At 36.0% G+C, this 27,753-nt stretch overlaps 1 protein-coding gene across 9 annotated transcripts in view; it reads right to left on the bottom strand.

Annotated features, from left to right (window-relative positions):
* The window catches only part of LOC136040857 (cAMP-dependent protein kinase catalytic subunit 1), a 324,235-nt gene that overhangs the window by 9,090 nt on the left and 287,392 nt on the right, over positions 1 to 27,753 (bottom strand). For all 9 annotated transcript variants that reach the window (XM_065725234.1, XM_065725236.1, XM_065725235.1 and 6 more), the window contains 4 exons: positions 19,826 to 19,952; positions 15,717 to 15,812; positions 12,948 to 13,070; positions 1,968 to 2,132 (listed from right to left, as the gene is read on the bottom strand). In XM_065725234.1, the coding sequence (XP_065581306.1) occupies positions 1,968 to 2,132; positions 12,948 to 13,070; positions 15,717 to 15,812; positions 19,826 to 19,952 (511 nt within the window). The remainder of the gene's footprint in view (positions 1 to 1,967; positions 2,133 to 12,947; positions 13,071 to 15,716; positions 15,813 to 19,825; positions 19,953 to 27,753) is intronic.

Here is a 27,753-nt window from a genome sequence, read left to right as displayed (position 1 = left end):
AGCCACCAAAATAACAGTCATGCTAAATAAATAGATATTCTACGTGTGCAAAAGCTAGCAGCATAGAAATGAAAATGAACTTAGCAATACAAAGCTTTTTTACTACTACCCAGAGGCGTCATGTATGGGGGGAATGGGAAGCCCTCCCTTGAGTGTTTCCAGCCAGTCAACAGAAAACTTGAGACCATCAATTGTTTTTATTTATTAGATAAATGGGCTGATGGAAATATACGACTTAAAATCAATGACGATGAGTCTCTATGAAAAAAAAAATCAGTGAAAAAGCGCAAATGAAGTATATTTCAATAGCCATATTACTGAAATCAGTCGGTAAGAATGACCATCGAGCTGCTAAAGCTCTATTGAGGGGGATAGTAAAATCCCCCCCGTAAAAAAACACACAAAAAACATTTCGGCTTGTAACGTCTCTGCTAGTACCCCATTTTAGACTATTAAATAACTTAAAAGGAGCTCTAACGTCGTCGTCAAAAGGAGTTTAAAAGGAGTCGTCTAACAGAACTAATAAAAGATATCACAGTACCAAGGATACCAAAATAAAAAAAAATTTGTCTCCTGGTACCATCTTACATCTATTCATACCTGAAAAACCATGATTTTCTAAGACTTCCCTTTCGGTTGTTTTAAATTATAAAGTTTTTAGGGCAGTACCACATTCTCAGTGTTGCACGCCAAACTTTCCAAAACTCTCTGATCATCAAGCTACATGTAGTTAAGTATAATACACCGACAGCAACACAAACCGACTCTAAACATTTTGAGTCATGAAGATAAATAAGCGAAGCTTAATTAGCGAAATTTGACAATTTTGTCTGTAAAAATTAAAACAAAACCAATATGACGATTCCCAAAGACAACTACACCTTCAAAGGAAAGTTAAACTGCTAGATGCCATAATTTGATGTCATACGTTGCTTGATGTCATAAGTTGATGTCATAAGTTGCTTGATGTCCTAAGTTGATGTCATAAGTTGCTTGATGTCACAAGTTGATGTAGTAAGTTCCTTGATCTCATAAGTTGCTTGATGTCACAAGTTGATGTCGTAAGTTCCTTGATCTCATAAGTTGCTTGACGTCACAACTTGATGCCATAAGTTGACGTCATAAGTTGTTTGATGTCTTAAGTTGACGTCATGAGTTTCTTGATGTCATAAGCTCATTTTTGGTGATTTTTACCCTCGTTTCTTTTTTTTAAATTGAACGATCGCTACTACCAAAACTACAAAGCTGTATATGCAGATCTTTGTCATTAAAAAATAAATTCCCAATTTAACTTTTTAATATATAAATGATTGTCTAAATTATCGCTAAACAATTCAAGAAATTCGATTTCATTTTTATTCTCCCTGGTACTTCAAATATATAATGAGAGTTAAATGGACAAGATTTTCCGGGACCCGACTAAGTCATCTTTTTTCAATTTTTACACTTTTCCTGAATGTGAATAGTAATATACAAACAAGGGAATATCTGCAAGAATGTTAATTAAAAAATAGAAAAAAAACAACGAATGAACAAAAAAACAGACAAAAAGTTCACATTATAGAGGTGATACATAACTCAGTTTTGCAAGAAAAAAACGAAACAGCGCTATTGACAGAAGCTTTGGATGCTTTTTGATTCGTACCCAAGAATCGTTTTGGTTTGCTTCGATTGCGGCTTGAAAGGTTTAAAAGTTCAAAATACAGAGAAATTCGAAACAAAATTACCCCAGAATTGGTAAATATCAAAATTTGCATAACAATCAATCGGTAAAACGGATTTTATCGTTAAATATAATAACACGATGAAAATTACCTTTCTTTGGTAGACAGAAATCCAATCAGTAGAACGAATATTACCGCTAAATATTAAAAATACCATGAAAATTATCTTCTTTTTTGGTAGACAGCAATCGAATTGGTAAAACGGATTTTACTCTTGAATATAAAAAATACAAGTAAAACTACCTTTCTTTGGTAGACAGCAATCCAATCGGTAGAAGCGAACCACCTACTATTTTTGATATCGTTGACACCGTTCTTCAGATTGCCATACCTCTTTGTTAAATCAACTTGAAGAAGGTTTCTTAATAGATCTTTTAACTCAGAACTAAAATGGGACGGGAAACGAACCTGTAAAATTCAAAAATTAGAAACAAAATTGAGTGTAGGACGTGACTGTATTCCAGACGCAAGAACGCCCACTTTAAGCTATGGCTAAAACCTTACAAAACTAAAAACCTAAGAAAGAACGTAATGGCTATGGCTAACATCGTTCAATTTGGCTGCATTGGTAAGAATAAAAAACCGGATTTTGCGCCCTAAATTTCTGAGCCCGGAGCAGGTGCCTCCTCCCCTAAAACCACCTCTGCATCCTCTGTAGCCCTGGCGGATTAACAGCACCTCAGACCGAAATATCCATCTTTCTCCCCCTCCCCACTTAAAGCATTTGCTTTGGCAACCTCGCAAGAAATATCAAACTATTTTATGCTAATCTTATACATGCTATACCGAGTGTTTAATAAAACTACCTGACATTAGTAAAACTATTCAGGGGCTCCGGCAGTTAAACAGCCAACCTCCAGGATTGCGTTTCAGCGTCAAAGGAATTGCTCATTCGACTAGCCCCTATAATCTGCAATAAAATTACGCTTATCCGGTCATATGCTTTGGTTGTTTATCTACGCGTTAAAGTGACTTCTAGTCATGTCCAATACAGAGATCGATTCAATTACCGAATCATCGATGAATGTCAACTTTTAAAGAAATTGCTTAGACATAGAGGTTCTCATTCAAAACTTTGATAAAAATAAGCGATTTGATATGTGTAAAAGCCACCAAATTTAGTTTTCTGTGATTTTTACCTTGATTACTTTAATATGCAGAGGTGATGTGACAAGTGTAAAGCAAATTTTACCATATTACCATACAAAGATCTTACTATAATTCGACACCGAAGAGGTGATTTGACAGGTGTAAAGCCCACCAAGTTTCGTCATCATACTGAAGTTTCTGCCATAAATACTTTGATATGTAGAGGTGATGTGACAGGTTTAAAAGCCACTAAATTTTACCATAGTACCATACAGAAATTTTAACATAATTCAATAAGTAGAGGTAATTTGACATGTGTAAAGGCCACCAAATTTCGTCATACTGAGGTTTTACCATAATAAATTCGATATCTAGAGGTGATGTCACAGTTGTAAAACCTACTAAATTTCGCCATACCGAGGTTTTTACCATAATTACTTTGATATGTAGAGGTGATGTGGCAGGTATAAAAGCCACCAAATTCCGTTATACCGAGGTTTTGCCACAATTACTTCGATATGAAGAGGTGAAGTGACAGTTGTAAAAGCAACCAAATTTCGGCATACTGGGGTTTTACCATAACTAATTTGACATCTAGAGGTGATGTGACATTTGTAAAACCCATCAAAGTTCGGCATATTGTGGTTTTTACCATAATTACCTCGATATGTCGAGGTGATGCGTCAGAAATAAAAGCCACCAAATTCTGTTATACTGAGATTTTGCCATAATTACTTCGATATTTAGAGGTGACGTGACAGGTATAACAGCCACCAAATTCCGTTATACTGAGATTTTGCCACAATTACTTCGATATGAAGAGGTGATGTGACAGTTGTAAAAGCCACCAAATTTCGGCATACTGGGGTTTTACCATAACTAATTTGACATCTAGAGGTGATGTGACATTTGTAAAACCCATCAAAGTTCGGCATATTGTGGTTTTTACCATAATTACCTCGATATGTAGAGGTGATGCGTCAGAAATAAAAGCCACCAAATTCTGTTATACTGAGATTTTGCCATAATTACTTCGATATTTAGAGGTGACGTGACAGGTATAACAGCCACCAAATTCCGTTATACTGAGATTTTGCCACAATTACTTCGATATGAAGAGGTGATGTGACAGTTGTAAAACCCATCAAATTTCGGCATATTGAGTTTTTTACCATAATTACCTCGATATGTAGAGGTAATGTGTCAGATATAAAAGCCACCAAATTCTGTTATACTGAGATTTTGCCACAATTACTTCAATATTTAGAGGTGACGTGATAGATGTACAAGCCACCAAATTTCGTCATACTGAGGTTTTTACCATAATTACTTCGATACGTAGAGGTGATGTGACAGGTATAAAAGCCATCAAATTCCGTTATGCTGAGATTTTGCCATAATTACTTCGATATGAAGAGGTGATGTGACAGTTGTAAAAGCCACCAAATTTCGGCATACTGGTGTTTTACCATAACTAATTTGACATCTAGAGGTGATGTGACATTTGTAAAACCCGTCAAATTTCGGCATATTGAGTTTTTTACCATAATTACCTCGATATGTAGAGGTGATGTGTCAGGTATAAAAGCCACCAAATTCTGTTATACTGAGATTTTGCCACAATTACTTCAATATTTAGAGGTGACCTGATAGATGTACAAGCCACCAAATTTCGTCATACTGAGGTTTTTACCATAATTACTTCGATACGTAGAGGTGATGTGACAGGTGTAAAAGCCACCAAATTTCGTCATACTGAGGTTTTTACCATAATAACTTTGATATGTATAGGTGATGTGTCAGGTATAAAAGCCACGAAATTCCGTAATACTGACATTTTACCATAATAACTTTGATATGTAGAGGTGATGTGTCGGGTATAAAAGCCACGAAATTCCGTTATACTGAGATTTTGCCATAATTACTTCGATATGTAGAGGTGATGTGAGAGTTGTAAAAGCCACCAAATTTCGTCAATCTGAGGTATAATTACTTCGATATGTAGAGGCAATTTGACAGGTGCAAAAGCCACCAAATTTCGTCATAGTGAGGTTTTACTATAGTTAATTCGATATCTAGAGGTGATGTGACAGTTGTAAAGGCCACCAAATTTCGTCATACTGAGGTTTTACCACAATTAATTCAATATATAGAGGTGATGTGACAAGTGTGAAAGCCACCAGGTTTCGTCATATTGAGGTTTTTGTCATAATTACTTTGATAGGTAGAGGTGAAATTTTACAATATTACCAAACAGAGATTTTACTGTAATTCGACGCAGACGTAATTTGACAGGTATAAAAGCCACCAAATTCCGTCATACTGAGGTTCTACCATAACTAATTTGATATCTAGAGATGATGTAACAGTTGTAAAAGCCAACAAATTTCGTCATACAAAGGTTTTACCATAATTAATTCGATAAAAAGAGGTGATGTGATAGGTATAAAAGCCAGCAAATTCCATAATACTGAGATTTTGCGATAATTACTTCGATATGTAGAGATGATATTACAGTTGTAAAAATCACAAAATTTCGTCATACTGAGGTTTTTATCAGAAGTACTTCGATAGTGATGTGGCATGTATAAAAGCAACCAAATTCCGTCATACTGAGGTTCTACCATAACTAGTTTGATATCTAGAGATTATGTGAAAGTTGTAAAAGCCACCAAATTTCGTAATACTGAGGTTTTAATATAATTAATTCGATATCTAGAGGTAATGTGGCAGCTGGAAAAGCCACCAAATTTTGTTGTACTGAGGTTTTTACCATAAGTACTTCGATATATAGACTTGATGTGACAGGTATAAAAGCCACCAAATTCCGTTATACTGAGATTTTACAATAATTATTTCGACATGTAGTGGTGATTTGACAGGTGTAAAAGCCACCAAATTTTACCACATTACCATACATAGATTTTACCATAATTCGATATATAGGGGTGGTTTGACAGGTGTAAAAGCATCAAATTTCACCCCATTACCATACACAGATTTTACCATAATTCGATATATAGAGGTGGTTTGACAGGTGTAAAAGCCACCAAATTTTACCACATTACCATACAGAGATTTTACCATATTTCGATATGTACAGGTGATTTGACAGGTATAAAAGCCACCAAAAGTTACATATTACCATACATAGATTTTACCATAATTCGATATATAGAGGTGGTTTGACAGGTGTAAAAGCATCAAATTTCACCCCATTACCATAAATAGATTTTACCATAATTTGATACATAGAGGTGGTTTGACAGGTGTAAAAGCATCAAATTTCACCCCATTACCATACAAAGATTTTACCGTACTTCGATATGCAGTAGAGATTTGACAGGTGTAAAAGCCACCCAAATTTCGGTATACCAAAATTTTTACCATAATTACTTCGATATGTAGAGGTGATTTGACATGTGTAAAAGCCACAAATTTTTGTTACACTAAGGTTTATACCATAATTACTTCGATATATAGAGAGAATTTGACATCTGGAAAAGCAACCAAGGGGAACTGAAAAAAAAATTATATATCAAGGAATTTGATATATTGAGGTTCCAATTTAAATATTGATTGTGGGAGTAAATTATTTTTATATTTATAAGGAGGTTAGAGAAAACTCAAACAAGTTCAATTTAATAGTTTTGCTACAGACCACTTGGTTCTCTCTATATCTCTGTTGGATGTTCTTCAAGCTACACGCCCTCCAACGCTTCATTTTGATTATTGTTTTCTTTGTTATTATTTATATACTATTGATTATTTTTAATCGTATTATATTATTTAAGTAGTTTTTAAGACAACGCTGACTATGCAAAACAAAATGAAAAATTGATTTCTTCTAATTTATTGTTTGTTTTGAAGGTTTTTCATTTTGTCCTTGTGACTTTTAACTGAATATTTTTTTACTCTTTATTTACTTTTGTGCACTGAGACTGGTCGAGAAGAGATCTCGACCGAAATACCTGCATGTTTACCTTTCTTTTTTCACTAGCTAGAATCATCCTTGTTTTTTCTTCTTCACAATTTCTTTTTTCATTTTTAACCACCCAATTATTAATCACAATTTGTCATTGGCACTATTTATTATATTCAGTGTTTGTGTATTTTAATTATGTATTGGCTTTTCCAAATTTTTTTTTTCTTTCAATGTAAAAACAATAATTGTCAAAAACTGACTATAATTTATTTCTGAAAATTGGCATCAAACCATTTTCCAATGTTAAATCTATCTAGACAGGTCACGACTTTGGGAAAAATCTTTTAGGGCCTTAATTTTTTATAAAGATTTTTCATATGAATGACGTAACAAATACCTAGAGGTCCAAGAGGTCCAATGCACCAATGGATTTATTTTTAACAGCGAACAAAATAAGATGAAACCAAAGTTGTTTTGCGAAAGAAATTAGAAGGCCATCAAATATTTCGTGTCGACTATACCATCTCTGAACTGGATGGTTATTTACGGGGTCGTTCCTAGGGTTGGTGGCACCCGAGTAAAAATTAATTACAGTCCCCCCTGACTTAAATAGAAGCAAAAAAAACGACTTAAAGTGAAGAATGGATCAAAATGGGCAATTTCCCAGACACGCCCACCCCCAACCCACGGAGCCCGGTGCGACTGCCCTAGTTGCCCCTCCTAGGAATGGCTCTGGTTATTTATACTATAGATACTGAGTCAGCTATGCATATTCAAAAACAGTAAATCACAAACCAAATCAACACTGTATATTTGCATAAAAACGTCCTGCGTTTTAAGTGCCTAATGATCTACTGAAATAAGGATTTATACAGAGACGGTGTCTCTAAATGGCATGAAATAGGACATTAATATCTTGAATTTATGCTAAGTGACTTGTCTTGTTTCATTACTTATGCAGAAAAGGGTGGGATTAGGTAGATTTTAATTTATTGTTTTGTCTGATATATTGTTTGGTAGTTCATCAAGGTGGCAGGTATTACATCAGTAAATAGTCGTATTTTCATCGTTTACTAAAAAGAGTAAATTTGTAGTCATATTTAAAAAATAGTACTTATTAAAAGATGAGTCATTTGATTTTTCCTGAGAGAGAGAGGGGAGATGGCTATTTTGAAGATTGATATGAATGGTCTGGTATGCTAGAATGTAGTAGGCTGAAACGGTGGTGGAAGTGGAGTGTGAGGGAGGATAGATTTAGGCTTCGGGTAAATAGAGTGGTGGAAAGGGGGGTATGGGTGCTATATGTAAATGATACTGTAGAAAGTCTGGTTTATTGTTGAGTTGTTTAGTTTCTCTTTTTCATTTTTTTTCTTTTTATTATTACTTATTATCGTATTAGAAGTGAAGAAACTGATTATTATGTTAAACTGCACGATAGCAAAAACGTCAATGTTACAGCAAAAACGACAGTTTTGCAGCCAAAGCGACAATTTTGCCGCAAAAACGTCAATTTTGCAACAAAACGACAGTTTGCCGAAAAACCGTCAGTTTTACAGCAAAAACGTCAATGTTGCAGCAAAAACGACAATTTTAAGTAACGTTTAGTAATACCATTCAAACTTTGTCCATCATCAGAAGCGAACTAGAATTAAAGCTCTGATCAAACGTGAATGACTTTTCACGTTCACATCACAACCTTTCTGCTGCTTCTTTCTACTTGTTACGGTTGGTGGCATGGGCTTTCGTTGGTGACATGACGTCATTTTGAGTCAAGTTCGTTTCAGCAATTTTAAACGATTTATTTTAAGACTGAAATGACGTCAAAAATCAACGATGTGCTCAGCCAACAATTCCAGGATAAAACTTGTCAGGTCACACATTGCAGGTAAATTGTGAACCTTTGAACCAAACAATGAATCTTAAAATTGCATAAATATATTCACCTAGTTTTGAAGAAAATCTCTGATGTGATCAATCCTTCGTTTAATGTTTATAAGAAAAATAAAATACCAATGAAGAATTACCAAACTTTTAAGGATAATATATTACTCAGGGCTTCAGAAGGTAAAATAACTAATTGAATGTTGAACCAGAACAATATAAAGTTAGTTCCTTCCAAAGCGGGGGCAAATCATTCAGAACCTTCTTTGCATAAAGCTGTATTCAACAACCAATTCAGTGAGGTTATACATCTTCTAAAAAGAGGAGAAAATCCGAATGTTGAGGATGGTCCTCATGGGACAGCTCTACATTATGCTGCTGGGAAAGGTAACCTTGAAATCTGTCAGCTGCTTCTCTTATACGGTGCAAAAATTAACGCTTTAGATTCACGTAAACGGACACCATTACATAGAGCCACGTGTTGTAAATATGTTGACGTAGTAAAATTTATTCTAGATAATGGAGGAGATCCAAATGCTAAGGATAATCACGATGTGACCGCTTTACACATTGCTGCTAAAACTGGTAGCCTTGAAATTTGTAGGCTACTTATTTCAAGAGATGCAGATATACAGCCTGTAGATTCGTTCCAACGGACACCCTTGCACGAAGCTGCACAATTTAATAATGTTGATATAGTTAAATATCTTCTCAATAGAAAAGCAAATCCAAATCTTAAAGATTGTGAGCGTTGTACAGCTTTACACTACGCTGCTCGAGTTGATGCCCTTCAGGTCTGTCAGATACTTATCTCGTATGGTGCTAAATTAGACCCCTTAAACAGCATGGGTAGAACGCCCTTAAATGAAGCTAATATTTCTAAAAGTTTCGCTGCAGCTGAATATCTTTCATCTGATACAGAAAGCGATTCTTCAACATAGTCACGACGAGATGAATAGAACTTATCTCACAGGATCCAGATATAGAGCCTGTAGATTTATTCTGACGGACGCCCTTGCAAGAAGCTGCACAATTTAATGATGTTGACATAGTTAAATACCTTCTCAAAAAAGGAACAAAGCAGAATCTTAATGATTGCAAGCGTTGTACAGATTTACATTATGGTGCTAGGGTTACTACCCCTCATGTCTGTCAGTTACTCATCTCGTATGGTGCAAAATTAGATTCCTTAAATAAGATGTGTAGAACGCCCTTAGGTGAAGCTAATATTTCTAAAAGTTTTACTGCAGCTGAATACCTTTCATCAGATACAGAAAGCGATCCTTCGACATAGTCACGACGAGATGAACAGAACTTATCTCAAACGATCCAGATATAGAGCCTGTAGATTTGTTTCGACGGGCACCCTTGTCAGAAACTGAACAATTTAATAATATTGAAATACTTAAATACCTTCTCAAAAAAGGAGCAAAGCAGAATCTTAACCATTGTGAGAATTGTATAGTTTTACATTAAGCTGCTAGGGTCACCACCCTTCATGTCTGTCAACTACTCGTCTCATATGGTGCAAAATTAGATTCCTTAGACAGGATTGGTAGAACACCCTTAGACGAAGATAATATTTCTAAAAGTTTTGAAGCAGCTGAATACCTTTCATCCGATACAGATAGTGTTTCTTCAACAGAACAATTGTGAGATAAGTAGATATATATAACGCAACGAATATTCTAAAAAGAAATGTCAACGCCATTGGCATAATATTGATCAGGGTTGTCAACACTGAAGATTTATCATTAAAATTAGAGATTATTCCGTGCTACAGTGATTTTGCAAATGGTTTCCACTAACAGGGGGTTTACATTTTTGATTCCAGCTCTTTTCGCTTCACAGAGTCGCCTATTTCTAGTTAACTCTTCTAAAGTCAACCTTCCCTTTTTTAACTTGTTTTCCTCAGTGTACCATTGTATGTACTTGTTTGTACATATTTGTTCAAACACACTTGTTAAGCGTGTTTGTACTTGTCACATAAGTTTGTTGAAGTGTGAACCATTTTCCAACCACTTTTGAATACTCGATTACTTCTAAATCTGATCAGTATATGCACTTCTGATGTTACTACTACTGCTAACAACTCCTTGTTCCCCCGAGTCACCTGAGGCCAACACAGCTACACACTCCTCCTCAGCCCCAATCCATTCAAGGCCTTCCTCGTCACATCTACCCAAGCAGTTCCAATTTCCCTTAAATCTTCCCTTACGATATCCTCCCACCCCATTTGGGGATGAAATGCTTTCCCTGTAGCCCTAGATGGTTGGCCCACAAGGACGATCTTTGGCAGTCTGTCATCTTTCACTCACAGAGCGTATCCTCGCCATCTCAACCCTTCTCTCATTATAGCAATAAAAAGGGGGATTGAACGCATTTTTTGTACATTCCACTGTTTGAAATACGGTCAATCAATCAGGTACCCAAAACAATATGTGGGCAATTCAATTGGAAAACCTCTAGCAAATTCTCCCCCGTCTCTCGGAGAGCCTACACTTCAGAACTATACTTGATCACTGTCGTCAATGGAAGTCCCAATTTTCTAATCTTGGTTCTCAGACTTATGTTTCAATTCTTCCGAACTTTTCTCAGCTGTGAAAAAAACACCCTGAGCCTTGGCTATTCTACTTTTAGTATCTACTCTGCATCCACGATCTTCACTAGTGATACTATCAAGGTGAGTGAGGCTGTCCATTCCGATGACAACGTAAATAGCGACGAAGACCACACTGCCTTTCCATCACAAACAAATACAAAGTAGAAACAATAGGGAAAATCTTTTCAAGACAGTGAAAATCAATTCTGTGAATATTTCGGCCCTATGTCCAAGGGCCGTCTTCAGCACAATACGAGAACAAGAGAGAAAATATGTTTCAACCAGTTCTGGTTGAACTTCGTTGAAGTAAGGATGCCAGGGCTGTTTTTAAAAAAAAGTTTTTAGAAAACATTATTTAGTTTTAGTTCTCGCAATTTAATTTAAGTTTATTTATATATACATACTTTCTCTCTTGTTCTCGTATTGTGCTGAAGACGGCCCTTGGACATAGGGCCGAAATATTCACAGAATTGATTTTCACTGTCTTGAAAAGATTTTCCCTATTGTTTCTACTTTGTATTTATTTGTGATGACAACGTAGTACAACATCAAGGGGTAAAACATCAAAACGTGGTAAAATTCCACATGATGGGCTTTTTGATAATAGGCCATCTGGATTGGATAATAGCCCAGATGATAGGCCATCATGGATTGTAAATAACTTCTTATAATTCTTACAGAAGTGTATTAAGACTCTAAATTTTACTCCAGAATGCTTTTTTCAAGCCTCTATACTGTCTCTTCTCATTGTCCATTTCTAAGACTTAGAAAATTGCATAGAAGCAACACCAAAGCTTTCTTAGTCTTTGAAAAAATTTGGATAAAATATGTGTTTCCTTCATATTAGTTTGAGTCAAGTTTTTTTCTTTTGAAATTCTAGGGATTTGAGCAAAATTATAAGCCAGATTAATATTTACAACCCATTTTATCAAATTCTAGAAAACATCATGAGTCAGGCTCATAGGAATCAGGCTCATCATGAGTCAGGCTCATAGGAAAAGCTCACAGTAAAAACTCAGAGCGCTTGAGCAAGAAAAACAACTATTAAGTCCAGGCCGACGGTACTGATCTCTAATTCACGGCCCTCTTAGCCAGAAGGTGCACTAAGGGGTTGCGGGCCAGTCATCCAATGCTTTCACACACCCTTCCTGTTTATTTTCTCCAGCTGAGTCACACACACTGAGTTTAGAGAGTCAATTTTAATCTAGGTTTTGAAAACACAAATTCCAGAGATTTGAGTAGGATTATAAGTCATTTTAATATTTAAAACACATTCTATCAAATTCTAGAAAACTTCATAAATCAGGCTCATGGGCTCACAGCAAAGGGTCATGCACTTGATACTCAAAGCACTGGAGCTAGGAGGACGATTTTCTTTATTCCACAGCTTTAACCTAAAATGAAGTAAATTTCTATATGAGAAAATTTCATTCTCTTGGAAAAATATGACCTGGAAAGGTGTCCTCAAGTTCCTTTCTCTAATCCTTCCCAGTTACTATGGTGCTTAGAAAATTGCATTAAAGTCAGGCAAGGGCGTGTCCAGGATTTTTCCCGACAGGAGGTGGGATACAAAAAACTAAAAAAAAAATGCACCAAAAACCCGTTTATATGCGGTTTGTTACGTTTACCAATTTCTTACGACTTACAAAATCCGAGTTACAAAATTTTTTATGACTAACCAAAGCCAATTTTTACCAACTCAAACAAGAAGACGAAGAAGACTTACCTTTCCAGAGACGATTTTCTCATAGATTTGAATCGGCTGGTCTGCGAAAAAAGGTGGATATCCTGCTGCCATTTCATAGACTAAGACTCCTAATGCCCACCAATCAACAGCTTTATTATAACCCTAAAATAAAATATTATTAAATGAAATAAACATAAATAAATACATTAAATATATATAATATATTCATAAATAAATATAAACAAATATATACATATAAATGAATTAAAATAAAATATAATATAGAATAAAATAATAAAATACAACAAAATAAAAATGTGACCAGTGAGAACTAAATGAAGGCATTTTTAGACTCTGAGTAGTAGGAAACTATAAGGGTTGCTTTTTAACATATTAGGTAACCTACCCGGTACGCGCACCTAAAAAAAATGTTTCCACAAATCGCGGGAGACATGTTTCATCTGGTCTTAATTCATGCATAAGGAGATATACCCTTCCTAAAAGGAGACTTAGGAGGTCGCATAGGAGGAAACCAAAGAGGTCGCATAGGAGGGCGCCATTATCCCTTTTATTAGTACATATAAGACAATTAAATAGAGCCCACTTCTTCGGAACCAATAGCCGAACTGCAACTGGGATCCAGATCGGTCTCATCAAGAAAATTTAGGGGGGAGAGGACAGAATGTGTTTTCCGGAATCTAGGGGGAACACGTTTGTCGTTTTCTTCAATTTTTTTCAATGAAAATATCAAAAAGGTATTTTTCAATAAATCCTCCTGATACTATGAAAAGATGCAGAGGAAGCTCAAAAATTATTAATACCATGAAGAATAGAATGAGCAAAGAAAAAAGGCGAGGAAAGTAACTGATCCTGAAATATCAAGGACGCGTAAACAAGAATGGGTCCCCTAGTACCAAGGAGAAGTCTTGTCCTTGTGTCCCTGGACCCATCTTAAGTCTGTTCATACCAGAAAACCATTATTTCCTAAATATTTGCTTGAGGTTCAAAATCATCAAGTTTTTTAGGGCAATGTCCCATTTTTGCCAATGTTGCCACCTTAATCCATGCAGAGCAGAACTAATTAGTCGCATCTGACTACACTTTTCGCCAGTAAAAATCCAGATTATCTGTTCAAAGCAGTGACATAATTTTGACAAAAACCAGGGGCGGTAAAGATATCCTAAAGAAAACTAACCCGTTTCTGTTTATGCTTGAATTATGCAGGTTTACCTTAGTTTTGACGATATTTTGAAGAAGCTAAATTCCAGTTGGGGGAGGGGTCAAATGGTCGTCAAAGGGGGGAGGGGGCAAACTGTGGCTGGGGAGGGGCAGCCCCCCCCTCTGGCACCATAGTAAATTACGCCTCTGCTCTCAAAGTCTACTACACCTTCACAAGAAAGCTAGACATTCTTAAGTTGTTTGTTACCATATGTTTTTAGTGTGGTTTTAATATTTTTTTTAGTAGTTGTTTGTTGCCAGAGGAAAGCTACATATTCTTAAGCTGTTCGTTGCCATGTTTTTTCAGTATGTTTTAGTGTGTTTTTGGTATGTTTTAGTAGCTGTTTGTTGCCACAGGAAAGCTATACATTCTTAAGATGTTTGTTGCCATATGTTTTTAATATGTTTTAGTGTGTTTTTGTATGTTTTAGTAGCTGTTTGTTGCCACACTAAAGCTACACATTCTTAAGATGTTTGTTGCCATATGCTTTTAATATATTTTAGTGTGTTTTAAAAAAAGGAAACGGCGTTAGACTTTGCAGTCCCTACCGGCGGTGCTGATCTCCGTTTCTTGGCCCTTCAGCCAGGAAGTGCAATGGGGGGTTGGGGGCCAACCATCCTGTGCTTTCGCACACGCCTTTCCTGTTTACCTTCCCCGGATTTCTCCAGGTACCCATTTAAAGCTGGGTCGACTCTGACTAAGCTTACAGAGTCACGCCACTGACTCCCGTCCCAAACTGAACAATTGGGTACACTGGGATTTGATACTGGGATTTAGTATGTTATAATATATTTTTATTACTTGTTTGTTGCCAAATTTTTTTAGATACACTGTACCTGTACTAGGACACGCATGTCCTGTTTGGGGCCCAGGCATCCAGTGAAGCTCCGTGCTAATCCAAGATATTGATACCATACAAATGCGTGCTTGTAAAATTATGATTGGAGAAAGCTATGCTTCCAACGAAAAGGCCCTTGAATTACCGGGACTTGAGTCACTCCACAACCGCCGCCAAAATCGTATAATTAAATTTGGACAATACATTCTAAGACGGTCAAAATATAGATGTATCCTCCTCCCGAACACACTCACGAGAAGACAGAACAAGTCGGAACCAATTTACTGCCACACAACGCGATATCAGCATTCTTTTGTTCTCTTTTTCACGGGTCTGTTTAACACCATAAAGTAATCGTAGTTTGTGTTTTGTGCAATTTGTGCATATCTTGTAGACAGCTCTGTTTTAGTGCTTCTTAGTGCTATATCGAGTAGGTCAATAAATATGTCTATGTTTATATTTATTTGTACTGATTTCTCACCTACGTTTCTTTTTTTCAAATTTGGCAACAACTACTAGCAAAAGTACGTAACTAAACATGCAGAACTTTTTAATTAAAAATTCAATTCCTAATTTTATTAGATATATATGGTTGCACAAGTCTTCACTTAATCAATTCAAACAATCAGATTTCATTTTCATTGTCCTTGGTACTTAAAACCCCTCTACAACCCAGAGTTAAGCCCAAACCTCTTGGAGCAAATCTTAGAACTTCTGGTCTACAAAGCTAGAAGAAGAAGAAATAGAATACCTTGCTGAGAATGATTTCTGGTGCTAAATATTCCGGAGTTCCACATAAAGTCCACGTTCTACCTTTCACTCTCTTGGCGAAACCAAAATCTGTTACCTAAAAAAAAATATTAGTAAAAATAACAATGAAGCAGGATTCAAGCAAATAAAACTTGACCCGTAAATATAATAATAGAAATTTAATTAAAGAAATTTAACAATAGTAATCAAAGCTTTTAATACTTTTAAAGCTTTTAATTATGCTAGGAGTTGCCAGACGCTAGATGGCATTGACAGTTTGTTGTTGTTTTTTGTGTGCAACTAGAGCCAGTTTCAACTTTTATAAGTTACCCATACTCTTTGAATAGTAAAAACTATACTAATATTTCAGTATAAATCGTTTAAAAAAATTAATAGTAACCAGAAATAATAGTAATACCATAGGGAAATAAAGTTTAATATAAGAATACTTGTGACTCAAAACTTTATGTTTTTTATTGGTTTAAAATTTCAAACAGGAACCAATCACGTTTATTAAAAGCGGGGCGTCCCTTTCCTTGCGCACAATAAGGAATAATTTGATTAGCTAACAAAGACGTAAACCAACTATATCCAGCAGTGTGACTCGTAAGCTCACCCAGATTCAACCCAGCTCCAAATGGGTATCAGGAGAAATCTGGAGGGGAAAAACATGATAAGCGTCAGACGGTTTACCCCAACTAAAACCAGAAGATCGGTACCTCCACGACTTGGACATTATATCAAAGAAAATCATATACCATTCGAAACATGGCTTTTATATTTGTAAGTAATATACCTTGCAGAAGTAACGAACCACTTCGACGAGCCACTCAAGCTTCAACGAACCACTAATGCTCGAAAATGTGTTGCAGACGCACCAATATTGTTATATTTAAATTTTAAAACTTGCTTTAGACTCCATGTTACAAGTTTCTCAAAAAAGCTGAATGAACGAAGCTTTACCCCTCCCCCTCATTACCTGCTTGCCATGCACCCAACCGGGGATTCGTTCCCACAATGCAGAGACCACCGTTTTAGAAAAAAAATCTTCATCTTCTGCATAGCATTGATTAAAACACACGCAACTAAAACACTTACATAAGATTAAGTTTGTGATAGATTCCATTAATAGCGTTCTGCTATCATGTTCAGCATAGTTGTAAAAGGAACAGTTAATATGATTTATGTTTCAAACACACCTAGTAACGATCACGGTGTTCAAACTAAAACATATCAATCGATGGTAGGTCATATATGGCTTGACATGGTTTAAATACTATCCATTAACTCAACTGTGTTTAGACACGCGGAATGCAAACAACTCTATTGAAAAAAGAAATGGTTTAATGGGAGTTACCTATACCTATCTTAACCATCTAATGTAGGCATGATTTTCTTTTTCTTTTTTTATTATTTAGGAGTAATGTTTATATAAGATTCCAAAATAGGCATATCTTGATTTTAATAAGGTGCTTACTTTTAATAGTCAGCTTCAAAAATAATCTGCTGAAGCATCATACGCATAGGAGCATAGATTGCGTTCTCTTTAGAAGATTGAGCTCCCTTTAGAAGATAGATTGATTAGAAGATAGATTGAGCTCCCTTTAGATTATAGATTAATTAGAAAATAAATAGATAGATTGAGCTCCCTTTAGATGATTGAGCTCCCTTTAGATGATTGAGCTCCCTCTAGATTCTAGAGTCTAGAAGATGGATAGATAGATTGAGCTCCCTTTAGAAGATTGAGCTCCCTTTAGAAGGCAAAAACAAGAAGAATTGAAAAAAAGGAAGAACATTTAAACAGAGCATAGGAGAAGAACACTAACAGGCCAAGCCTAAGTAGCGAAAGGGGACCTAAGACAGAATCAGAGTAACCGAAATAAATTGAAACACAAGTTGTTGCAGATAAGCCTTATAGTGCCAAAAGAATAACAGTTGACTGGTTTTCAAAGCCACACAAAACTATAAAGGCCCTTTCACACTAGCATCATTTAAGACTTTATGCTATGTTATGCAATCTTTCGGAACAAAGTCTGTCCATCACATGGGCAATGTAAAGTAAACTCGAGCTCTGCATAGAATTCGGATGAGCAATAAATATATTTTAGAAATCGATCAATAAGCTCTTTCTTTATCAGAGCTTGAATCTCCATATTCAACCCAGATTTCTCAATAATGAACAGTTTGATTATGATGGTTGTGATGATTTAAGACGATGATTATGATGGTTTCATGGATTTATAGGTTAGCCTAGTATAAAAAGGACTTGTTTAATCGTGAAAAATCATACTTAAAATAACGTAACTTAACCACCTAGCATAGAGAAATATGTAGTTAGTGTGAAGGTTGCTTAAGGTTGTAGAAGAAGAAGACAAAGTAATAAACCAATAAATCGCCACGGACGAAACAGGCTTTAAGCATCTCATTACAATATTCAAAGCTTAAAAACCGAATGTATCTGCTGTGATAAACAAAAAAAGAGTATATACGTTATTACAGTCAAAAACAAAAAGAAAGAAAAAGTCAAAATGATTGTCAAAACAATTTGCGTTTAATCGAGGGGTTGCCAACTTTCAGGAACTACATATATCAGGCGTGGCGTGTCAAGCGTGGCGAAAGTGAGCCAAACGTCGCATAACTGTACAAAGCGTTCCGAAGAGTATGCCACGCATGGCAGAAATGTTCGGCACGCGTGGCACTCCAAGATGTGCTCCAGGTGATGAAAAGTGGGCTACCCTTCACTAAGAATATTTTATTTTTCCAGACATTGAAGAAATAAATACAGATTGGAGCTATTTTGTATCATAGCTTTGATAACTATTTTGTTACAAGTTTCTTCAATGGATAGCCTCGTATATACTGAGGAACTGAGAGCAGCAGATTATCTTATATTAACATAGATTAATTTCATTAAAGCTAATTTAAAATGTAGCCTCTTGTTTGAGAGAGTAATTTTGTGGTTTGATGCTAATTGTCTTATCCTGAAATTTTTTAAGTCAAGTATTTTGTATTTTCTTGTACATCTCTCAGGTTTTTCTTTAATGATCAGGAGCTATCAGTAGACCTAATTGGACTGTCAAATGGGACTATCAGTAGACCTAAGGATCCGTATGTCTGGTTTTTAGGTATTTTTATTGATGAAAACTCGGCTTTCAAACGTCACATTTATTTGATTAAAATGAAGATAGGCAGGTAGAAACCCCATTCAGGAAACTAATCGTTCAGTAGGGGGAAGCGTACCAGGAAAGGGAAGCCCTGCCTTTAAAACGAGATTTGTTCGTGTGTGATATTTCAAACCAGTATAAAAACGTAAGAGTTTGAGTCACATGTCACTTCCTTTAATTTTACTTGACCTCGAATCACTATATATTCTTTCGAGTGTTTGTTTTACTATTTCTCAGCTTCATGGTGACCTTCCTATTCCCCTCAGGGTTCCGCCTCCCATTACCTCTCATCAAAATAATTATCATCTTCGTAATATAAAAAATCATATTCAAATTCCTTGTACTCCATCTGTAAGGTCAGACTCCAACTCTATAATGGTGAGTCATATTGTGCGGAATAAGATGCCTAAAGTGCGATTGTATGGTGTAATCAGCTCTATGGCGCCACTGTATGGTGCAATCAGCTCTACAGTACCACTCTTTTAGCTTGTTAAAAAAAATTGGGAATTTTTGACTTCATAGAAGTTATTTATTTTTTTCTCTCTTTCTGTGCAATATTCATTGGAGTCTATTTATTTTATTAAATTATTCAACTGTTTTCTATTTACTGTTTTCAGTGTGTGTATGAGTGATGCCATCTATCCTTTGCCATCCTATTTTTCTAGTTGGTTTAGTACTTAAATGACTCGTATGTCTTTCCCTCCTTTATACGCCTATGAACCTTTAGGGGAATAGTACCGTGTATGCATTTCATGTTTACTTAATTAAGAGCAAGTCTTAACTTCTGGTTCTAGGGATCGAACAATCAAGAGGGGGGAGAAAGGGTTACCAACATAGGTAAACGATAATAGCACTGCTATGAAATTAAGGCAAACAATTTACTTTCCACAAGACTAAGGTTGTGTTAACTCAGAGTAGAGTGAAGTTGTGTGTTTTAAGTTCTTACCTTGAGATACCCTTGAGCATCGATTAATAAGTTTTCTGGTTTGAGGTCCCTGTAAATGAGGTCTAAGTAATGCAGGTATTCAAAGGCAAGAACAATTTGGGCAGCATAAAACCTAGAATGTGGCTCACTGAAAAATAAAAGAGAAAATAAGTTAGTGAGACAATAAAACTATAAAGGCTAAACGACAAAAGCAAGCAAATAAGAGTTTTGAGCAGGATTCGATTTTATATTCGAATAAAATCGAATAATAAATCGATTTGTTATGAAGTAGATCTGCAGCTTGAACTTGACTAGTTCTGCATCTACTTGCAGCTTTTCTTGTTTTTGTACTGAGCCTGCAATTGTTTTTTTTTTTTTTTTTTTTTTTTTTTTTTTTTTTTTTTTTTTTTTTTTTTTTTTTTTTTTTTTTATTGAACTATTGAGTTTGTAGCTTGAACTTGAGATTTTCAGTGGGTCTTGCCTTAGCTCTTTTTTGCACCAAGTCGTGGTGCAGTGAAGCAACATCCGGCATTCTAGATTTCACTTTTTTGGCACTAGCTCAAATATTTACTCGTGTTTACATCAGGTCTGGACTTGTTCTTACACTGTGTTGGGTTTTAGGTCATTTTGAACAGGTCAGCTCCCAGTAAGGACTTACTTTTTTTTCTGTTTTCATTACACTGAAATTAAAGCATAAGTTGACTTATTTTTGCCCCAACTCAGGGCTTGGCTCATTGTTGCGCCAGGTCTCGAATTTTTTTTTTTTTTTTTTTTTTTTTTTTTTTTTTTTTTTTTTTTTTTTTTTTTTTTTTTTAATACCAAATCAGGACTTAACTTGACCCCCTACTACATGCTGCCACTGTGCCATCAATACAAAATTCTGAAGTTTGGGCTTAGTTTTTCTTGACAACAATTCAGCTCATTTTTTTGGACTAAAGTAGAACCTAGCTAACTTTTCCACCGAATCATAGCTTAGCATGTTTTTACCCTGGGTCAGAACTTAAGCTGATTTACATGCCAGCTTTTCTAAGAAGATTGGGATAAATAAAATCATTTCTACCAGCGAAAATACAAACTCGCAAAGATCACACGGATACTTGAAGCAAATGTATTTCGAAAAAGAACGAAATACGATTTTCGGGAAGATATCGAGGGATACGATGATTCCTAAATTCGGAGACCTAAGTCCGAGGGGGCGCCCACTTTCAGACATCACGTAAAACCGAGTGACGCGTGCCAAGCATGGCAGAATTGTGCACCATACTTGGCGTTCTGAGATATACAACAGGTGGTAGAAAATCGACCCTCCTGGAATAAATCCTTTTTCTACGAAAATCTAAAAATTTGGGGACAGCGGAAACGCTGCTACTGACCAACACAAACCCGACTTCGATATATGCGAGTCTTCGCCGATTTTTAGTCGGATCTGTTCCTGATGGTCCGACTTGTTTCTGTTTTGCTTTCATATCAGAGGCACCATTTGGGGGGGGGGGATGCCCACCCCAGATTTTCCACGGGGCCCAAGCTTCCACCACAAAGGGCCCTTTGCCAGCCATAATAATCCATTCTGTCCAATTGATTTGAAATTACTGCACGCCTATTAACCAAAGAGCATAATTACTTGACGACCCTTGGGGTAATTATGCTATTTGCTATTAATCATTCTAAACTTTGAAAGTAGGTTAGATACATAATAAAATTCTTGAGCTCTGTCAAATGCCCATTTCCTAGATGATTACGCGACACGAAGTGATTCGGGGGGGGGGGGCAAGATGGAGTTCATGCCCACCCCAAGATTTGGTCCAAATGGCGCCTCTGTTTCATATCTCAATTTTTCATTCTCTTTAAACCATTATGAAGAGTTGCACTGTCGTTCCTGCAAGGGGTTTACAGAAGAGCATACCTTCAAACTAGCAGCACAGCCTGTCGGATGGCAAGAATAATAAAGAAAAAACTTTGAAGTATACCCTTTTATTAGGATCAAAAAAGCTACCCCAGCCCTGCCAAAAATTAGAAATGTCTTTGTCACTCCCACCTAAAAAAAAAGTTCCCAGAAAACTTTCAACTCGACCCCAAGTCGTGAGACAGAACAGGGTAGGCTTACCAAATTTATAACTTGGAAATGCTTATTTTGAATTAAAGAGCTAACCCCCACCACATCTTTAATCGATCTCTTAAACCATCTGCACGAAAGTAATAGTCTAACATTTATGTTCAAAGATCCTTGATCAGGGGTTTTCGGGCCCTCCGTCTCAAGCATAAAAATTACTTTTTTGTCGGCACTAGTGGGGCACTGAAACATTGTTGAAAGCTGTTAATATGCTCAGGGCCGTATCCAGAATTTTCGTTCGAGGGGGTAGGGGAGAGGATAAACACATCAAAAGATTCATTTATATGCATTTTTTACTTTTTTACGAGTCGGATAAACATTTGGCGGGGGGTCCAATACCCAAACCCCATCCTGGATGCAGCCTTTGTACGCTACTTTGAACACTAAAGTTGTTTTTATAGCACTAAAGTATGTAATTTTTACAAAAGCTCAATTTCCCAGTGACATCTTTTAACGACTTAATTAAGTAGGCTAGAACTCGGCTAAAAGCAATACTTCTAATTAATTTTTATTTTAATTTAATTAATTTTTCTCAGCTTCGTGGATTGGGTGACTCCTGTATAACCGCGGCAAATTAATTGGTAAGCACAACCCAGCAATATGTGACACGGTTTATTACTGTTTTTACACTCAAGATTATCACGATTATAAGCCATTCATCTGACAGGCGACAGGAAATCGAAAAAGAGTAATGTCATGAATAAGTACCTAATATCTATTTTTTCATACAATTTCAAACGAATCTACACTGTTAAATCACAATTATTATTCTATCATTATCCCTATGCTTTTAAGCAATTTGAAATTGGATTCTTTACCAAATCTACCGGCGTAAATAATCTTAAACTAGAGATAGCTTTTTTTTATTTTGCGGTTTCATTCCCCTTGTATGCTTGTGTGTTCCTTAGTAAATTGAATGCCGTGACTTGCATTAACTCCGAATAATACCCATGACTATAATTCTTTTGTTATGGTACTTTTTATGTCTGATTAAAAGCCGTGATTCAATTGCTTCGATATAAGTAACTTTTGATTTATTTCACTCAATCACCTTTTAAAACGTTAGTGGGGGGGGGGGGTAGATACATAGCCCAGAGACAATAATAGACCACCAGAACAGTTAGATGCGACCGCTCTCTCTCAAAAAACCATGGACACCAGATGGGCATGTCAAGCGTGACGGGCGGAACAATGTCAAGCGTTTTGGGGACTGTACCAAGCGTTGCTGAGCCCTGCAATACACGTGGCGTTCTGTGATATACACTAGATGGTGAGAAGTCAGCGCCCCCTCGTTACCCGTGAACCTTAATTTTTAGTGTCTACACTTCGTTCTTTTTTTTTCTTTTTTTTTTTTCACAATACAACTATCCGTAAATGAAGACAGACCCGTAAGTTGTACAATACTTAGAGGGGTGCCATTTCAGCGAATAGAAAGCCAAAAATAGGCAAACTTTATGAAAGCTGCAAGATAATAAAGTGAATATCGTAAAACCATGTGGATTCAGAGAGACCCAGAAGAGTGGCACATAAAATGAATAAAGAGCGATCCGCTTCCATTTAAAATATCTTCGGTGGTGTTACCATCACTCAATAGCAGTTAATATACACAAATGCAGAAAATATCTTCAGAAAAATACCGAAATTGGTGGGAGAGCTTTGATGCCACACAGAACTAATAGGAAGATCGGTTAAAATTGAGACAAACAAGAGGGGGTTAAACGCAACAAGTCACATCTCAGTGGCAAAAAAGTGCCACTTGCGAACATAAAAAAAAATGAGCGAAGCTGACTTATGAAAACCATCGAAATGATTGACTGTAAAAGCAAGTTATTTGAAAATGGACCATGCTTTTACTGTTTTAATAAATTTGTCTGGTTAAATTAATATTAATAATTAGATCTCAATATGAGATTTACTACTACTGAGAATTCCATAGTGCTTTCAGCTAATCAGAATCTTCTCACGGAGTTTTTCGGCCAATCAGAAAGTTTTACAATAAATCTGAGTGGCTCAAATTAGCACTAGCTAAATTGATACTGTTATGACAATTCGCCCACGTCCGAAAAATAACAAAGAATTTCGTCGCTTAGAATTGATTTTCACGTCTAACTCAACCCTGTTCTACTCAACCCATTTAGCTCAGCCCTTGTTCAACTTAGTTAGGTTGAATGGACTTGAGTTGAACAGGGGTTTATTAACATGGATGTTGAGTTAAACGGGGTGTATCTAAGCATGGGTGGAGTTCGACTGGCATTGACATGAATGATGTTCAGTTAAATGGGTTGAATTAAACCCATTGAGTTACAAACACACCGTTTTTTTCATTATTTCAAGGATATCGTTATCAATATTAAGTTATTCTCAGCAATACGTGGTTTGGTAAGGATAAGCAATACTGCCAAACCAAAGACAATAGGAGCCTTGTTGATACATATACATATTTATCAACATATCAAACATATACAACATATAAAAAGAAAGGTTGCACTCAATAATTATAAAAATGTTAGTATACATGGCGGACATATCTGACGACTTTCGTGTGCTACCAAAACTGTTTTGTGGTCTTTAAATGGACCGGAACCACAGTTTGAGAAACATTGAACGAGCTCCACTTAAACCAGTGATTCCCTACGAGGGCGCAGAACCCGCAGAACCCAGTAATGTTGGGCATGGCAATATTTTGGTGGGTTATGGGCAGGATGTAAAATATTTGGCTGATTATTTTAGAGCCTTAATTTTGAAAAAAAAAAAATTATTATGTGAATGATGTTACATTCAAAAGCATATAAAGAATGGCCTAATGGGCTTTTAAGCCTTCGGGTGAAAAAGAGTAAAATTTTTAATACAAAATTTAAATATCACGGGGAGAGGGATCAAGATTTTAGAAATGCCTTGGAGGGGGCATGGCCCAAAATCGGTTAGGAACAATTGGTTTAAACTCTAAATTGTCGGCATTTCTTCCAATGATATCTAAAACAGAGTTAGAAATCTAAACAGGGGCGAGTTCAAAATTCGATCCCAAATTCAAACTTGTTCTTTCAGCACGGCAATTTGTCCTAATAGCAGTGTTTAATCCTGAATAGTATAAATTTTAAAACTGTAATCGCCAAATTTCTTTTAAATGGCAATTTAATAAGCACTAGACAATGATGAAACAATATTGCAAAGCGGTTGTTTTGCGATATATAGAAAGACATATATTTTTAAACCAACAAAACAACATCAGCATTAATATCCACCCTGAGAAGTAAACAACTGTCCGAGGGGGCAGCAAAAATACACAAAAAATAATACTCTTATATAGGACTATATATTTAGCCCTTGTATAGGACTAAATAAAATTATAAATATTAATACAAATCACACATACTAATCGGCACCACAAACCTTACAAGAAAACAAGTCATACCCCAAGAGGCCCTAATATGTTATTAAATTGTTTATTTACAACCCTTCTCCCTCCAAAAAAACTATAACTCATACTTATTAAAAGGGACTTCTCTTTTAAACAAAGAAATATCACTGTTATTCTTCATACTCTGACCAAGATGATAACTTCTAATCCGCTATGAAGCCCAGAAAACGCTGACCGGATCGAAACAATCAATGGAGTATTAATCTCTCCTGAAGATCGAGTATAATAATCACAGAAAAGATTATTTTTCATAAAAACTATACATCCAAGTCCATCCAAAAGATATTGAAGATATAACCTTTTGACAACATGGGTTTACTTAGTGGACACAGTACCGGTCTAAAGTAGAGGAAGTCGAGGTTGCAAGTAGTGAGACTTGAAAGTAGTCCCAAGTAGTCATAGGCGCAGTTGCAGCCATAGTAGTAGAAGCAACGGAGATCCAGAAAGTGTGAAGTTAACACCCTTGGCCACTCTTAAAATATTGCAGATAAACCATTTTGAAAACCTCGATGCGCAGTGTTTTTCTATTTAGTGTAACATCTCCCACATCATTCCCTGAAGTTTTGCCTTTATGCACTTAACCTCTTCTGACACGCTCAGGATTAAACATTCCCCTTCTTTCCCAAAGATAAATTCTGTGTGTCAACTATTGGCTCATTGCATCTTTTACAACCTTTTCTCCAGGGGCTGTGGGTGGCTTTAGATTCCCAGAGACAAAGCTATTAGACCTATTGACTAATTTGAAGGAAGTTGCCATTTCATAATTTTGACCAGAGTTAAGGGGGTCTAAAAAGAACATGAGGCACTTTGCCCTTCAAACACTGTTCAACATGCACTGAAAGCTTCAAATTAATGCCCTCGGTCGTTCTTAAGATGTTTACAACAAACAGTCAAAATGCTCTATGCCTTAAGTTTTAATTTAGATCCTGAATAATCTTTGACTTTTAAATAGTTAAAAACAACAATATTCTCAATTAGCTACACAGATAAGACCATGAAACTCAATCCTAAATAATACCAATGACTCAAACAAGAAGCATTAAATAAAAAAATAAAAACATACCACCCCTTAATATTGCATTAGAAAATGAGTGAAAATTAATTGGGCGATATAATTTGCTACCAAGGAACCACCTTAACTGAGTCACTTTGAATAATTGGCCAGCAAAAAATTCAAACTATATAAGGCATGGTTCAATATATTTCAGTGTAACAAGAAAGATGAAAGCAATTCTTTTATCAGTTTATTTTCGTGGTTGTTAATGGCTGATGATAATGCACTTTAATAGTGAAAAATTTTGCTCCTAAATTATCAAGAAAATATACTGAAGAAGAAATAACTCAAAACACGTTGCATTTCTTGAATTTGACTCTCAAGAGGGAAGTGGGGTCTACGACTGTAGAGATAATGTTGTGAGATAATCTTGAACTAAATTATATTTTTCATTGACAATTATAGAGAAAAAAGGATGTAATGCCTCTCATCAGGGAGGAGGAGAGGTTTCGGTGCAACTCTTGTTTGACCCAATAAATTTGGCTGCCCTTACGCAAATAACCTGACACAAAGTAAATTCGTAGGATAGACCAAAACAGAAAAAGACAAATAACTCAAGGGCAGTCTACAAGGTCTAGGAGCTGCAACTATCCGATGACCAACAGTAATGCAATCGAGCACTCAGAATAAACCCCTATAAGAAGACCCAATCGAGGGAGCAAGGTTCAGGAGCATTTCTGACATAAGAAGGTTAATGCATAAAAAACATAAACCATCCAGTAGTTTGCAAAAGGTTTTTTAGCAGAATTAAAAAGAACAAGCTATAAAAACAAGTTCAAGCTGCATTAACGAATTTAATATGCTAGTTCTTAGTATCATCCCCCCTATTCGTTTAACCGGACCCATAACCACTACTCTTTGCTTCGTTTAATGACTTAAGATGACAAAGAAAGTTTGATAGCGATTCCCTCAAGACGCAGGTGTTATTAGTTTTCTTCAAGACGCAGGTGCATGTTACGTAATAGGGAATGTTTTCCAAAAGATACAGGTGTTAATTACGCAAAGGGGAATGTTTTCTTCGAGATGCAGGTATCTCTTATATAATACTTTTGTTACTTTTTTAAGAGTCAGATAAAAATATCGGTGGGGGAAGGGATCAAACCGGGGTAATCACTGTGTGGATACTGTCGTGCATTAAGCAGTGCCACAAATGCATCATTATCAAGACCCATATTCAGGGGGATTAGGTGGTTTGAAACTCCTCCCCGTTAAAAACAAGAGCTATAACCTCATATGGCACTTGTGACGAGGCAAGAAGAGCTAAGAGCCAAGAGATAATATGGTATGATCTCTAACAAAGTTCTATGAATAAATCGATTGATTTAAAAGAAAAATCAGAGGCTTAATGCCGGTTAGGATTTAAATTA

This window comes from Artemia franciscana, chromosome 21, assembly GCF_032884065.1.
Source record: "Artemia franciscana chromosome 21, ASM3288406v1, whole genome shotgun sequence".
NCBI classification, from domain to species: domain Eukaryota; kingdom Metazoa; phylum Arthropoda; class Branchiopoda; order Anostraca; family Artemiidae; genus Artemia; species Artemia franciscana.
The sequence above is the reverse complement of the archived record's forward strand: the minus strand, read 5'-3'. Positions and strand labels throughout refer to the sequence as shown.